At 42.4% G+C, this 17227-nt stretch overlaps 1 protein-coding gene across 1 annotated transcript in view; it reads right to left on the reverse strand.

The window, feature by feature from the left end:
- Window positions 1-17227, reverse strand: part of tmem104 (transmembrane protein 104) — a 72035-nt gene that overhangs the window by 53698 nt on the left and 1110 nt on the right. The window contains exons 4-7 of the mRNA XM_080009179.1: window positions 11818-11939; window positions 7644-7725; window positions 5878-5965; window positions 4773-4856 (exon numbers count right to left, since the gene is read on the reverse strand). Of these exons, the coding sequence (XP_079865305.1) occupies window positions 4773-4856; window positions 5878-5965; window positions 7644-7725; window positions 11818-11939 (376 nt within the window). The remainder of the gene's footprint in view (window positions 1-4772; window positions 4857-5877; window positions 5966-7643; window positions 7726-11817; window positions 11940-17227) is intronic.

Consider the following 17227-nt stretch of genomic DNA (forward strand, 5'->3'; position numbering starts at 1 on the left):
GTGCGTACGGAACGGTATGGAACAAAACCGTGCATAATGGGGGCACTTTCTCAGTGTCTCCCCGATCGAACACTCAATGCGTAATGCGCGAAAAATAAAGCAGTGTTACATCTGTGTTAACTCTGTGTTGAGTGTTCATTTGTTTCAGTTTTTCCTCTTAAAAAAAAAAACACTAGTACGAGTACTGTTAAAGTACCGGATCGATAAGCAGTACGGGTAAGTGTGGTGCTACCATTAAAATCTTAACGATACCCATCCCCACTCGTGCCCCCGTCCCCTTTACTCCAAATAAAACAACTAAAAACACACAGACGATTCATATGTATACAAACACATTTATGATTCCCCTCATTTATAATTCCTCATTGAAATGTTATCCCTGTGTATTTTTGAAAGCTTCTGTTTTCTCCTGTTATTGTAACGCACACTGACAAAAACAAACAAACAAATAAATAAATAAACTGCTTGACTTTCAGGGGGCAGCCCTACTAGTTTTATTTTGAAACTAAGAAGCAGCAATGCAGCAGAGCAATAAAAAATATCTTCTGAATATCTTCTATATTTAAAGTAGAAGCATAAAGGCAGGAATCTCTGCTTCTGTCTGTATGTCCTTTGATTATCTCGACAACCATTCATCCGATCCACTTCACACTTGGCGGGTGTATCACTGGGGACCAAAGGATGTGCAGTGTTTAATTTTGTGCAATTTGGACACGCGGCACGTGTTATATTCATAAACAACAAGTGAAACTGCGAGCCACTCGGCTCTGTGAAGCAGACAAACGAAGGTACCGGGGGTGGTGGAGCGGGGCGCTTTGTGACATCACCCAATTCCACTCAGCGGGGGCGATCTGTGACAATCATCCAATATGTGAAGCGCAAGACGCACGCCTATGGCAAGCCATCAGTGCCAAATTACATCACTCATAATATACAATTTATGATTCACATATCCATAAATACAACAGGAAATACTGAGTCAAAGGTCAATGTGGCAGTTAAAAAACAAATGCACAAAATCAAATCTTATCCTAAAATACTTACATGGATGACTTTCTTGTGAGCTACAGGCTGCATTGTATGAGTGTGTCCCAAGTGCGCCATCTAGTGTTCAAACTGTGAAGTCGTGGTGGGACGCTAGTAGAGCAGCGAAGAAGCCAAGTGACCTTTTTAGTTGTTACTCTATTATTCCTACCACAACAACGGTGTTGCTCCTTAGATGTTTGTGGACATAAACAGAATGTCTGCGACCTCTCTAGGAGAGAACTAGACCATGCTGAGCGGGGAAAAGGAGGAAGAGGAGAGAAGAGAGAGAAGGGCTGGGTACAAAATAAATAAATAAAATAAATAAAATAATAAATGTCTAATGAATACAAGCAAAAAAAATGATATATTTCCAATGCTATTGTTTCAATTCCTGAATCGATTTGAGAATTGTAATAATAATAATAATAATAATATTCTGTTTGGAAGTTATGCAACCATTTTTCCACTTAAATTAAATACCACCATAGTCACAAATTATTTTAATTACTACATGTCTGTATTTGACAAAATTTGTTCCCCTATATATTTAAGTAATGCCCCTCAGATGCTAAGCTGAAAATCTGGTAGCAATTCTCACTACCTATAAAATATCAATATTATCGATATAGAGTCTTATTGTAAGCCATCTCAACAGCCTTGGATTTAATCGATAGTGAATCAAACTCTTTGAGTGGAATAGTGAGACCCAAGCCAATGCCCAGCCCTAGTAGAGAGAGACGGAGAGAGAAGAAGAAGGGGAAAAGGAGAAAAGAGAAGAGAGGGAGAAAAGAGGGAGAGGGGAGGGAGGGAAGCGTCGCATGCGGCACGCAGACATGGCGTCTGACGCGGCGGATTAATGTAAAGCAGCAAGGTCGCCATATTCCCGGTTCAAGGTGAACATGATTGGGTTTTCAATTTGCCGTTGCTCAGAAGCGGCGCATTAATTAGCGCCGCTATCAGACACAAGCTCTGAAATCCACGCCACCACTGCAGCAAGCCAGCGGTGGAAGAGACTACTGTATTACTGACTACTGATTCTAAAAGTGTCTGGAACACGGCAACCACAGTACGCACGAGTACGAGGATTGAGGTCTCGATAGAAACAGGGACATTTCAGACGTCTTGTTGTTCGAGTTTGATCAATATCGATGTACATTTGGAGCAGAAATGAGTGAGAAAACATCGTCATTTTACTGGAAGTAGAAGAACAGATTTGAATCGTTTCAGGAGCCGGGCGCTTTGTGACATCTTCATCCAAAGTGAGATAAGTCCAAGCCTCGTCTCTCGGAAGCCGCTCACATCCCTGTGGACTGCATAGCGTTCAGACAACCCGCCTTGACCGACAACTCTTAAGTTCTGAGAACTTTGGAGAAACCATCCCTTTGTTTTGTGTCTGCACTACATGATCCAGGAACGATCCAAATTGTTAAAACACCGTTCCTGAGGGACATTTCAAATAAACGACACAATAGGAGCATTCCGTGACGTAAGTGCAATATAATGTGTTTTAGGGAACCTCAGAAACCTGTAATACTTACCTAACATGACTAAACTGACCCGTGTATTCCACCCTGCAGCTATATTATTTTTCAACTTGGCATTTTTGGGGCTAAAAGTGTCTGGCCCAAGACAAAGGCTGAATCCACAGACATGGTTGAGACCTCGTTAGAACAGGGACATCTCAGGACATCTTGTGGTTTAATTTTGATCCATACGGATCTACATTTGGAGCAGGAAACCAAAAAAAATGTCATATTTTACGGGAAGTAGCAGAACGCTCGCGCATGCCCAACATGTCAAGGTTCTACAACTTCCGGTCGGATGGTGGAGCGAGAGGAGTTCGTGGAGCAAGGCGCTTTGTGACATCATCATCATCCAATTTGTTATATACAGTATGTGCAGGTTGTTCCTCTTGGGGGGCATTCGCCTCCCACGAGGTGCGAGGTGTAGTCTTCATGGATCTGTAGTAGGTGCTTCGGGCAGATTCAGCGCTGAGCCGAGACCACCTGACACCGAACACCCATCTCTTTTTTTGATATTTTATACCTTTTGCCCTTTTTGTAAATGCATTCTTTTCACATCTAACCCGGTGTTGTGTCCCTCCTTATTTTGGGGCATTTGAGAGTAACTAGGTTTGGGCACCGAAACCCGACAAAAACAAAAAACTGATTTAGACACAACATGCATAGTGAGCTTGTGAAATATTAACGTTGACATTCCTAACTCACCCCCAAGTCGGTCAAAAAGTATATTCCGTGTTTGTGTCCTCACACAGTTGGCTTGCAGCTCCAGAGTAACGGATCTGAAGCGTGTCCATTTAATTTAAGCACCAAAAGTTGAAAAAGTTGATGAAATGTCTCTTGAGGGACACGCAGTGTTTAGTCTGGTTGAAAGGAACCGTGTGGTTGGGAACTTCAACTTGTGACATCATGAACCTAGGGCTGGGCCGTATGGCCGAAAATTTCACGGTATAATTTGAAGCACAGACGGTAACGGTATATATCACAGTATATTCTTTTTTTCCTTTTTTTATTTCAATATAAATGCTTCTGAAGGGGTAAAGAACTGGAATGTCAACTGTATGGCAGCTATTACTGCACTCTTAACAGTATTACCAGGACATATTTCACATAGGACAGAGGTATTTAATAAACATTTATTTTGGAAAAACTGCAATAATAGAAAAAAATACAAAACCCTTCTCAAGTCACTTCCTTTTCTGAAAAACACTTTTTCATGAAATACAATAAAATCAAGCTGCACAAAGTGAAAATAAAAACGGAGTATTTGTTATTTATTCCCCTTTGGGGCCAGTTAAAATATTTCAGCTACTAAAATATTTTTGCTGTATTCCTTGATTTTTGATAATCCTAATTCAATAAATTTGACAAAAAACTGAAATCTATTAAAATATTTCAATTATTTAAAAAAATAATAATTTTGACATGAAACTAGAGAGCTAGCGAGAGAGCATTAGCTTACATAATTATCAAATAGCAAAAATTATTTCATTGTCACGGTTCAGGCTACTTTAGGCTCAAATCCAACAACAGAGACAAAATTAACATCTATCTCAAGGATTGATTTTTATAATTAATTTAATTTCACGTGAATATCACACAATTTGGCACAAAGGTTTAAGAGGTGCCATTTACTTCCATTCTGATGGACTGTTATCGTCTTGCACTACATTGTCATTGTCTGTCCCCATGCCTGCCTCTGCAGTTGCCCCTCGGGGATAAATTAAGATTTTTGAATTGAATTTCTACTACGACTTACGGCAAAGATTTGAGGTGTTTTAAAAGTAACCCATACTCATTTCTGAATACAGCGCTTTTAAGTCATACTTGAGTACTTAATTTCATCATACATGCATATACATATACATATATATTTCAATACCACTACCACCTCCGCATTAAACCCACGCAATACTGTACAATGGCAACGCATGCACCTGCACACTTAGGGAGATTGAACAGCTGCATTAATGTGGTCTCAAATAGGTAATTACAACCAAAGGCGATTTATCGCTATAAAATTATGTCCATTAGAGGCCTAACGGTCTCGTTTTGCGAGCGCCAGAGACGGGCATAAAGGCCAGGACATTTTCCACAAATTATCCCAGACAACTTTCAACAGAGTCTTCCCGCGAATGTTGACACCTGGCTAATGACCGTGTCAGCCATAGATGGAATACGTTTCAAGCCTGTCTAGAAAGAGTTTTAAGGCAAAGAGAAGGTTACCTTTGTTGAAGAACATGGACGCCATCTGACCCATCTCCACCCGCTCCACGATGTCAAAGTGATCGATGTGGCCGACCGACCTCTCTGTGAGGACGTGGGAAATAAGATACGTCCGTTAGCAAAGTAGAGCAACGGATCTGAGGCAGAGATTAGCTGTCACCTGGGTCGGCTGGGTGACTTTAATGACAGGCCCTAAACCTCTTTTTTCTATTTAAATGATCTTTTTATACTGAGAGTTAAAGGAAATATACAGCTTAACAATACGTACCTCTCTACCCCCTTAAAATCGTTAAACCTAAATAAACTGTAAAATAGGTATGTGCCGATACTGGTTGTCGGTCCAATACCGAGTTTGACAGAGTAGTAGCAATATCAGAGAGAAGAAGATTATCAATGCTTTTTTTGACATTGAAGCACATTAGATGCCTCTAATTGACTGATTATTTGTCAATCATTGTGTTTTATTGACCTCAAACTAACAGTCCAGGCCTATATAGTTCAGAAAACAGAAAGGATTGGATCAGTACTGTGAAAGTAGTATTTGGGTGGAATAAACCATTAAAACTATAAGTACTTGCACAGAAAGTAGTATTTGGGTGGAATTCTGTCGTGACCAAAAAACATTTTCCTTCTGGGGAGGAGAAAAAAAAAAAAAAAACACATCAAAGGGACGCTTTACTTGTAGAAAGTAGGTCCAAATCTTCGTACCCTTGTTTAGTGGCCATCAAAAACACAAAAAAAAACAAAAAAAATAACCATATTTTTCGATATTCTTAAAGGTCAACTCCATCCCAAAAAGGTAAGCTAAGGTTTCATTTAGGAGGATTTTAAATGTATATTTAATACAACACAGACAACTAATACTATGATATAATTTTAGAACCCAGAATCACGATTGTGGGGCCGCCCCCTGCGCGAGCGCCTCGTGACGACTACGCACATTCTAGTATTTTTACTGCATATTGTGCGTAATCTCTGTATATGCATATATGTATGACCGTATGTGACAAATAAACCTCTTGAATATTGATAGAATACAGAGTACTGATCCAATACACACACACAGGTTCGGCAGCTTGCACAACAGCAGAGCGTCAACACTCACGCACGGACAGCATGGGTCTGGTCTCAGTTTCGGCGCGTCCCCTGATGTCATCCTCCGAATACTCCGAGTTGGAGTCGCTCTCATCGACCTGAAACGGGAAGAGGTTAGCAGATGGGACTGACAGGAACCCACCACCACCTCACTCCTTTGTTATAACCCACAACAAAAAGTTGTTGTTTTTTTTAAAAGAATGTCAGTTCGCAAGCGGTTAGCACGGTCACCCCCCACGGTTCGGCACGCATGTGAACCGCGGATCAATTGCAAAATTGATCCATCATAGTGAAACAAGGTTTTACTGCCGCTGTTGCGTTTTGAAGTAATAATTCCCTGAAACTCGATGCAGAGTTGCAGTGAAAAGAAGATGCAGACAGATGTGTGCTGTGTTTTACTCTGAAGCCCAATGACTGGTTGACGGTACGTCGCGCTACGTTGCTGCTACTTTACGACATATGGGGAATTAGCTGCTGCATGTCGCCGCTATGCATCTGCTTGTCCGCCATATTGGAGCAGCCAAGAGCCGCGAAAACAACATACAAGTGTATTGAGAGAGAAGAGATGAAGATTTCTCTACAAAATCAACTGTAACTCGCTTAATTATGAAACAATTTTCATGCAATTTAGTTTGATATAAACATCAGAAATTGAACATGATACTGGTTTATTATTGGAATTTAATTCAGTTACTGGGGGTGGATCTAATCATATTTTTTCATTCAATACCGTGTTTAAAGGAAGAAGGTATCATGCGCTCCTCATATCGCACTTTAATTTAAAAATTGAGAATTAAATATTTTATATATTTTAAGATTTGATTTAAACATTGGACATCTTGTATCTTGTTTTCATTTAAGACCATACGCAAAAGTCCCTTAATTTAAGTGCGAATAAATGGAAAGCAAAGTTAGATTTGACTCCCCTTCTTCCTTTTTTTTTTTTTTTTGCTGATCCTAAAAATGATCCGATCCGTGACCCAAAACCGTGATACAATCCGGACCGTGAGTTTCGTGATCCATCGAGCCCCTAGTTGACGGACGATATGAGCGACATCTGGGAAGGAAAACATCTGCGGCTCCCGGCCGAGAGCAGAGAGGGATGTTCCCGCTGACGCACAACAGGTACATGTATCAGTGCTCATTAGCCGTCTTTCCTGGCAGAAGTCTATTTCCCCAAACTTATACCCATATCAGTAACAGCTGACAGTGAGGGCGTCATACACTTAATTACCAAGTAACAGAGTAGCAGAGATGGAGGGAGAGGAGGGGGGGTGAGGGAGACGAGTGACAGGTGCAGGCGGTGCAGAGATAAATCATCACCGACAGCAAAGGAGCTGCCATCGTCCAGTCAGGAGGCACGATACAGATACACTGTGGGATCAAATTGTTGAATATTCCGAGGCCGTACGGCATGCGACAAATATTAAACACTGCAGGACAACATCTGCTCTGTATTCTAGTGTCCTTTAAAATGGTGTAAATAAATTTATAAAGAGTCCAGTTGCTAGGCTGAAAAAAAAAAGACACTATCGCACATTTACATGAAACCTTGAAGAACATAAGTTTTGATATGAATCCGTTGGCTTAGCGTCAACACACATCTCGATCGCCGACAAAAATCCTTTTTTGGAGCGTGTTTTACGTTGATAAAGTACCTTTACGGGCCCGGTCCCGAATTTTAGTCACGCTTTCCAAAGCGGGAGCTACGAATGCAACTGTGGTTCTATGAATTATGGATGACCAGAAAGAACAGACAGAAGTTCTTAAACTCACCTCCTCCTGTTCCCTCCTCTTCCACCGCAGCTGAGCGTTAGCGGCCGCCATTGCCTCGATCACAAAGGTCGTCGTCATATAGCTGCACAGAGATGAACACACACATCGGATGACCGTTAGATGTCTCTTGTGCCTCAACGTTCAAGATTCAAAAGATTACATGTTAATGAACATGTTCTAATGGCCCGGTCTGAACAGTCTACATCTATAACATTCAGTAAAGGTAATGGGTCATATCATTACTTGGTACTGGCGTATAGTTTTAAGTTTAGCAGTCCACATTGGTACATGAAATGTAAAAGAGTGCGCGGCAATAGTTTAGTTCAATGTTCAGTTGAGTGTGCGGCAAATAATGGTGTTTTTTTTAAGGTTGTTGTTGTTGTTCCAGGCCTTCCACCACACTAACTCTTGATGTCAAGACCAGATGGAACTGGCTCTACAGTATCCAGCGATCCAAGCCGCGGCCTTGGAACCCTGGGCCTAGGTTGTTTGTCCAGCTCATGAGAATCCAGATCACATTCACACTGTGTTTTGTCACGGTGACAGGAATCCCGCCTGCGGACGGATCCCGCCCCGCCCTCCAAAAACTGGAAGTCACTTCACTGTGAAGAACGACGTGGCGTTTGTGACAACCGTCAAAGAGCAGGTGTGGGGAGAACCTCTCCGAGCGCTGTCGGGACGAGGATGCTCCAGCCTTCCCGCGCGGGACCACAGCAGCGGAGCTCAGATTTTAAGGGAGGCAGGTGAGTGATGTCACCTGGGAGGCCGGTGTGACAGGAGCAACACATGGCGCCGTCAGAGGAGCCGGAGCACACAGACACCGAGCAGCGGCAACAGGAGAGGAGGGGTCTGAAGGTGAGGAAGAGGAAATGGAGGAGACAGCCTCTCCGCTGTACAAAACAGAGAGTGCCTCGCAGGAGCTGTTCTCAGAGGAGAACGGGGAGTTGAGGTCGAGTATCCGACAGAACACCTGGTCCCTCAGCGAGCGCGTTGCGCTCGAGGTCGAGGCTCTACCAAGGCCGGCCTCCCATCCCAACAGCGAAAGATCCTGTGATGCGGTGGTGGCGGGTGAAGAAACCTACTCTGCCCCTCCTCACAAACATTGCAACAAGCTACCTCTACGCTCCAGCCTCCTCCACCCCTCGCCAGAGGGTATTTTCGTCTGCAGGAACACTACACCGCATTCCAAATTATTATGCAAATGATACTTTTCTCTTATTTTCCTAAATAGTCGATGCAAATGACAGTCAGTATAATTTTTAGGTCATCAACCGTTAGGCTAAAATTCTAATGTTGTGAAACAAACCTCTCAATGATAACAGTATTTTTTTCAAATATACAAAACTCAAAATGCTCTGTTCCAAATTATTATGCACAACAGAGTTTCAAAACTTTTATAGGTTGTAAAGAACTGAAAATGGTCATTTGTTGAATTTGCAGCATTAGGTCATATTTACTGAAATCAAAAGCTATTTCAATCAAAAACATTTTAACAGGCCAAGTTACATGTTAACATAGGACCCCATCTCTGATATCACCTTCACAATTCTTGCATCCATTTGTTTTTGGAGAGTTTCTGCTTGAATCTCTTTGCAGGATGTCAGAACAGTCTCCTAGAGCTGCTGTTTTGATGCAAACTGCCTCCCACCCTCATAGATCTTTTGCTTGAGGATGCTCCAAAGGTTCTCAATAGGGTTGAGGTCAGGGGAGGATGGGGGCCACACCATGAGTTTCTCTCCTTTTATGCCCATAGCAGCCAATGACACAGAGGTATTCATGTAGCATGAGATGGTGCATTGTCAGGCATGAAGATGATTTTGCTACGGAAGGCACGGTTCTTCTTTTTGTACCAGGGAAGAAAGTGGCCAGTCACAAACTTTGCCGAGGTCATGTTCACAACTTCAAGGATCCTAAAGGGGTCTACCAGCTCTCTCCCCATGATGAAAACATGACTCCGCCACCTCCTTGCTGATGTGGCAGCCTTGTTAGGACATGGTGGCCATCCACCAACCATCCACTACTCCATCCATCTGGACCATCCAGTGTTGCATGGCACTCATCAGTAAACAAGACTGTTTGAAAATGAGTCTTCATGTATTTCTGGGCCCACTGCAACAGTTTCTGCTTGTGAGCATTGGTTAGGGGTGGCCCAATAGTAGGTTTATGCACAACTGCAGGCACAAACTGCAAGGCATTGCACTATTTGAGGCTTTTCGGCAGCAGAGAGATCCTTTTTCTTTCCCATATTGCTTGAAACCTGTGGCTGCTTAATAATGTGGAACGTCCTTCTTAAGTAGTTTTCCTTTAATTGGGCTCACCTGGCAAACTAATTATCACAGGTGTCTGAGATTGATTTCAGTGATCCAAAGAGCTCTGAGACACAACATCATCCAGGAGTTTAATTGAAAAACAAAAAATGTAATGTTAAGGACACTTAAATCCAATTTGCATAATAATTTGGAACGCGGTGCATAAGCCAGGAGAGGTCCTGACTTCGGCCAGAGAAGGCAAACGTGTTGATCTTCCTCCAGAGGAACTGTTAAGAACCGCCTTTGCCGCCCACCCATGTGCCCCACCCTTGTTGCTCTATGCCACTGTTTTGTTTTGCAGTAAGTATTTGCTTAATTTGTTTTACAATTCCATCATCACAACATTATAGGTATAATAGTGAGTTGTTCAAAACATTGCTGTTTCTTTTGCTGTAAATAATTGTTTATTTGATATTATCATAGCATTATGTTCAAAGCAATGCTGTTGCGGTTGCTAATCAAGAAAGTTAATTTATACGAGAAAGGGGGTTCTCCATGAGAGACGCACAGAGGCAGAGCGGAGCGTTTTAAGTTTTTTTTTCAAAATCCGAATATCAATTGTAAACTTTGGATAAGATAGAATAATATAAGCCCACTTACGTAATAATAGAAGCCCCAACCGGGCGCCACTGTGTGGTTTTAGTGGGGGAAAATAATAAATAATAATTAATAAAAACTCCTTTCCTGACATTTTTTATAATCATGACAGGAATAACCTAGCAACAACAGTGTTTAAGTCAAATGTGCAAAATAAATGACCGTGTGCGTCGCCCTTTATTTAACCGGTAGGAAAAGAAAGTCTAAATGACGAGCAGGCAGCGCATTTATTTTCCGGGCCAGATATGATTATTCATGAGAAAGGCGTCATTATTGGTCGATTCCAAACGTGACTTAATTGGTGAGGAAGAAACTGATGGGAAGAATACATATGGGTTGCTAAATTTCAACAAGTTATGCTGGAAATGGCATTTTAAATCATGTTTTTTTTTTTCTCCCCCTTCTCTTTTTACATTGAGCCTCTGTGAAGTGAATTCAGTGATTTGTTTCTACACACATTACACATGTTAGAAAAAAAGTGTGTGAAGACTGCACGATGTAGTACCGAATTGTGGATTCAGACCGTTAAAATGTTTCTCACCATTTTTGTTGTCCGGAGCTAAATAAGGATTGGATGACACACGGTAGCTCTACATTTCATGGCCCCTCCCCTAACACTATGTAAACATAAATCGGCGCCTATAGACCCGGAACAAAAAAAGAGCCGTGCCGTGGGTTTGACCGCGCAGGGTTTGGTCACGTTAGCGTTGCATGCTCGTAGGCCAGAGAGCCCAGATCTGGCCTGTGGACGACCGAGCGGGGGGCACCGTAGAGCGGGGAGTTCCACAGCCAGACAGCGGCGCTTTGAGACGAGCAACTAGGAACACAGGACTGGGTTTCAGCAAAGGAACACTTACACATGGAATTTACTGCAATGTAAACGATTAACGCGATTGGGCGTGGTTTCAGTGCCTTCAGCGGACACGCCCCCACCTTCTCCAGAGGAGATTGAACTGGCCCCCCCCCCACACACAATTTTGAAACCTGTTTTTTATTATTATTTTTTTTTAATCATTCAAATTTGGTTGGGTTGTTAACACATTTTTCTGCGGTATGACAAACTCAGACCACATTTATTATTGCTTTACAGGGACTTTAAGGCCTCGGCACTGGCCTGGATAGGGTTAGTCTAGTCTAAAGGCTCCCTAAATGTGCACATGTGAAAAAAATAAATACTTCTGCAGTCTGTTGCTAAACTGCCGAGAATAAAAACCTGTTCTTTGAGGAGTTGGTATCGATCAAATACTATAGAAAAATATGTGACTCACCTCATAAATCCGAGAAAGGTGATTAGTATCAAGCTGACCACCCAACCAGCCATGGCGAAGGCCTTGGGCATAGTCAGCGCTCCAGTTCCAACAATCAGGTTGAACATGTACACCAGCCCCACCTACAGCAGCATATAGGACGAAGGTGAGTGTAGTGAGTTACTTCACTTTTGGGGTACCTTAACCTCAGTGGGTTAGAAAGAGATTGAATTAGAATTCAACTAAACAATATCAACACTATTTTCACAGCTGCACTTCACATTTTCACAGAAAGTCCTGTAAATAAAATAATTCAAAATAAATTTTTTTTATTTGTGCTAGCTTGAGATAGGGTGAGATATGTTTTTTTGGGCAAGAGATCATCACTGTGACACTTTCGAAATAGCTGCCATCGAAGTCCTAATTATAAAGGAGTTTATGATCCAATTAACAGAAAAAGGTACTTTTGTATTAATTAAAGAGATCTTCAGTGAACACAATCGACCTTCAGAGATAAATATATAGTACCCATCTTTTAAAACTTCAAGATTTAAGTGCATGAAAGGTAAATAGTGCTGCGCTTTCCCTATAATTTGTAGGGATGCACCGATTGTGAAATTCTGGGCCGAAACGATGTTTAAAATAACAATTTGGCTGATAGCTGATGTCGACAGAGATGTTTTCAGAGTTCCCCTGAATGCAGCATCACTCCCTACTTGGAGCGCTGCAGAGAGCTGTGTCTGCGTCTTCTAAAAATCAATCACGGCTGATGCGTTCTCCCGGATGGATAAAGAAATACAAATAAGAAAATGCTAAAATGGATCGCAAAATATACTTTGGCGGCTGTTAATATATCAGCCAGCCCAAGTAATGTCTATGTGTGGGAAACACTAGACAAACATCGCACACTGCCATCAGTAAATTAAATCTTATTTGCTGATGGGAGTCAACAAAGGTGAACATCAGCGATACGATGTGCCATAGGCTTGGGCCAATTTACGATTAAATCCTCTATCTGCGATCGACTCCACCAGGAAAAGTCCGAGCATTGAAACAGTGTAAGTGCAGTTTACCGGGTTCTGAAACTGGGGCCGAGAGGGAGAGGGGGGAAGAGAGGAGAGGGAGAGCGGAGGAGGGGGCGAGTAACCACTGGTGATCAGGTCTCAATTCCCCTCTATAGTCCAGTCCAGAGACTTTGAGGGGCAGGTGCTCAACGAAAAATAAAAGGAACATGGACCCCCAGCTCCGGTTCTAGGCATTTTGCTGCTCTGGGCAAACAGAGGCGCTGTGCGCACATCACAGGTGCGCCAAGGTGCGAGGTTCAAGAGGCGTTTCCTCAGGAATATAGGACATAAATAGGACATAGTGTGTAATCACCGGGTGCGTTGCATTACATTTCACTGCATATATGTATGAAAGTATGTATATGTATGTAACGAATAAACCTTTTGAATCTTGAAAATATCTTGCCCAGACAATCCGCTACCTCGACGCCCATTCATTTAAAATTTAAATAAAAAGGGTGCCTGATAAAAAGGGCACCATGGGGTCCATGAGGCAGGTGCTCGGACACCCTCGCCCACCCTCGCCCACCCCCCTGGACGTACCTGCCGCTCAATATGCAAATCTTGTGATGATAATATAGCAATATATAATATAATTCCACAGAGAAAGACTTTGATTTATTTTATTTCCTTAGTTTCTTACTTGTATGTAAAATGAAAAGCGTAAACCTCACTCAGAGAATTCGAGTGGAGTTTTCCTGTTTCTACTCCAGACAATGCGCGCGCAGGCTCCCGTGTCTCTCTTTTTATTTTAGATCTATTTATTTTAGTTTTACTTCCTACACCGGGGATGGTACCTCAGGAGGTAGAGCTGGTCGTCTAGTAATCTAAAGGTTGCTGGTTCGAGCCCAGGCTCCTCCTGCTAGCACGCTGTAGTGTCCTTGAGCAAGACACTTAAGCCCTAATTGCTCCTGATGGCTGCGTCCGTCGGTGTTTGAATAATTGTAAGTCGCTTTGGATAAAAGCGTCTGCTAAATGACGAAATGTAATGTAATGTACATGTATGAAACAACATTAAAGCACAACAGAGTTAAGGGACTGTCCAAGTCCTTACTCCGTACGTTTCCAAAAAAAGTCTGTGCGTACCCCCTGTCGGAACACACGTCTCCCTGTTGCTATGGGACTTCATTTAGTAAAAAAGATTCCTCCAAATAAAACAAAAAAAACGGGGGAGAGTGTCCCCGTTACACACGGTTTCATTCCATAAGCGGACATCATCAATAAAATAACCTAGATTTAAGATAAAAACAGTGTTTTGGCTCGCCAATTGCGGACATCGCTAGGGTGCGCATCCTAAGTACCGTCCGAGACGGAGACAGGTACTCCAAATGCCCCCCAAAGGCTCCCTCTCTGCGCTTCCCACCGAATACTCGCCTTCTAAGTCGGGTACAGTATTACATAGTAGATAGTAGTACCCTACTATTTTCCCATGTAGGTGATGTATTTTAAATAGTAACTTCAAAATGACATAACAGAGAATCTCGGTAGTCTTATGATGAAACTATACTTGAGTTTAATGAAATGGTGCTCGGGTTGCCAATGTTTTAGTTTGGTGTCTCAAAATACACTACAATACTACAGTACTGAGTAGGAATCCCTTACTGGCTGTCTGCAAGGCTGTGAATGGTTTGGGTCTTGGAAACACCAGAGAATGAACCAATCGGGCTTCAGCTTGCTGTTCCCAGAATAACAACTAAAGGGTGTATTTAGCTACTGTGGTCTCACTCTTTGGAACAACCTGCTCAAGTATGAGACCAAGAGACCTGCTCAAAACATATCCTCCCCTAAGAGAGGATTTCTTGCCTTTGAATAATATTTATTTAATATTATTACTCACGCTCATCAAACAGTCGCTCTTACGTGAAATGTGCTATACAAATAAATTCTGAACGAGCTCACTTACTCTCGTACGTATTTTATGAAAGCACAGATATCCTGCGATCTGCAGAAATTCCCGAATGACAGTGGCGTGGTGGGGTGTGTGGTCCGGGGGAGGAGTACAGAGACCTGGTTGACCGCTTTGTAAAGTGGTGTTGGAAAAACCACCTGCAGCCGAACGTGGTCGAGACAAAAGAGATGGTGGGGGGGTGATTTCAGGAAAGAGAAGGCCCCGCCTTCTCTGGCCTGCATCAGTTGGAGTGATGTGGAGCTTGTCAAGACCTACAAGTACCTAGGCGTCCATCTGGACGGCACACTGAAATGGTCCGCCAACGCCGGGGGCCCATTTACATGAAGAGCCTTCAATGTCTGCAACGGGATGCTCCACATGCTCTAACCGTCTGTTGTTGCGAGCACTGTCCTCTATGCTGTGGTGTGTCGGGGTGAAGGCATCAAAGCAAGACAGACTGAAAAAGGTTGTCAAAATAGGCCGGGTCTGTCATTGGATCCAAGCTGGTCACAATAGAGGAGGTGGCGGAGGACAGAATGCTGGCAAAACTGCCGGCCATCTTGGATAACGCCTCCAAACCCTATACAACATGTCAGCCAAGCTTAAGAGCACCTTTAGCAACAGACTCATTCAACCCCGGTGTTTAAAGGAGCGATACAGGAGGTCATTCCTGCCAGGTGCAATCATTCATCAGCCTTTGCCAGCCCTGCTGACGTTGAATTGTTCGTGGACTAAACTAAACTTGTTTTTGTCATACGATTTTTAACATCCTGCTCTTTGCACATCAGGACTACCAGAGCACTTGAATGTGTTTGAACGCTGAGCCCATCTGGACGGCTATTGGACTTGTCTTTTTATTTACTTATTGTTTTTAATCACTTTGTTGATTGTTGATGTACACCATTAGTTGAATGCTATTTGATTATATTGAGCATTTGAATATTTGCATTCATCTACCTGTGATTTAACAATTTAATGTTGTCATCTGTGATTTGATGTATCTGGCTCCTATAAGAATTAAATTTCCCTCCGGGGATTAATAAAGTCATCTCTCTATATCGTGAAAATAATTGAGATTAAAGAGAAACGTGTGACATTTGAATTTTTAATTACAATCCATGTGTATGGTCTATTGCATCAGGAGAGCAGGTATTGCAATGTTATGAATACATTCAATGAACGGTACCGGACACTATCACCCAAGTTTTTCCCCCCAATTTGCCACTGCCAATCTATATGAGAATGTGGGAGAGTTGAGATATTGGTTGCAGGGCTCCAGACTGCGATCATTTAGTCGTGTTTTGTGACCATGCACGAATTGCAAATATGCCAACCTTTTTTTTTTACCCCAATTTTCATCGTATATCAGCAGTCACGGTGCTTGTTCCGTTCCATAAGGAGATGTAAAATAACCTACATCTAAAATAAAAACAAATATCCACCGATCGTGGGCACCCCATCGCTGGCGGGCGCATCTTCAGTGCCATCTCAGGGGGAGAGGTGCGCAAATGGCACCCAATCGCTTCCTCTCTGCGCCCCCTCTAAGGATGCCGCCCTAGGCGACGGCCTATCTCGCTTGGGAAGAGCCAGTCGTACCTGCACCCGCTCAGCTGGCGGGATAAAAAAAAAAATTTTGAGCGCATGGACAAAGCTCATTCACTTGTGCGCACAAAGAGGATGTATGTTGACGTATGCGCAACATTTTCATGAAAAATAATACATTTCTGTTGAAACACATAGCACTTTTTTTTAATTTTCTGATGAACATCATTTGTTTTTTTTAATTAAAATACCGTGTGTGTGTGTGTGTGTGTGTGTGTGTGTGTGTGTGTGTGAGATGGAGAGCTCAGGCTCACACCATGGTTGTTAATGACTAATGTACTGACCAAACCCTATGTTTACATTTGTTCATTTATTATTTGATGTCTACGTTTAAAAAAAGCACAGTTTATTTTAATGACTTTTTTTCTTTTAAAGCACTTCTTCAAAATTCTGACTTTTTCCATTAAAATAAAACAGCACATTGATATTTCACACATTGATAATAAAGGCAGGTGACTGGGCTTATTAGGTGGAACTGACCCCAACCCTACCAGATGCCAGTGTGTGCTTTGATGATTCAAAGCTTTAGCTTCCTGAAACAACCCTTGACCGGGATTTTGTGGCAAAATCACGCAGACATAAGCAATTCAGTGGGTCTCGACAAATCTAAGCGTAGGCAACATACAACTGATGTGTAGGCATAATAGCTTCCTCTTTCAAACTCAATGGGATAATGAATTTGTTGTATTTTGCATGACATTACTTATGAACACAGAACACAGAACCCACAGAAAGACGCTCTTGATTAAGTGTACAGAGCAATGCACTTTAACATATTTGGACACAGAACTGCTTTGGTGTTCAAAAAACTGAGACCGTCCGATCGACATAGAGTTTGTGTCAGTAACCCTTGACCGTTGCCCTCAGTACACAGAAC

This window comes from Zeus faber, assembly GCF_960531495.2.
Source record: "Zeus faber genome assembly, chromosome: 11".
Taxonomy (NCBI): Eukaryota; Metazoa; Chordata; class Actinopteri; order Zeiformes; family Zeidae; genus Zeus; species Zeus faber.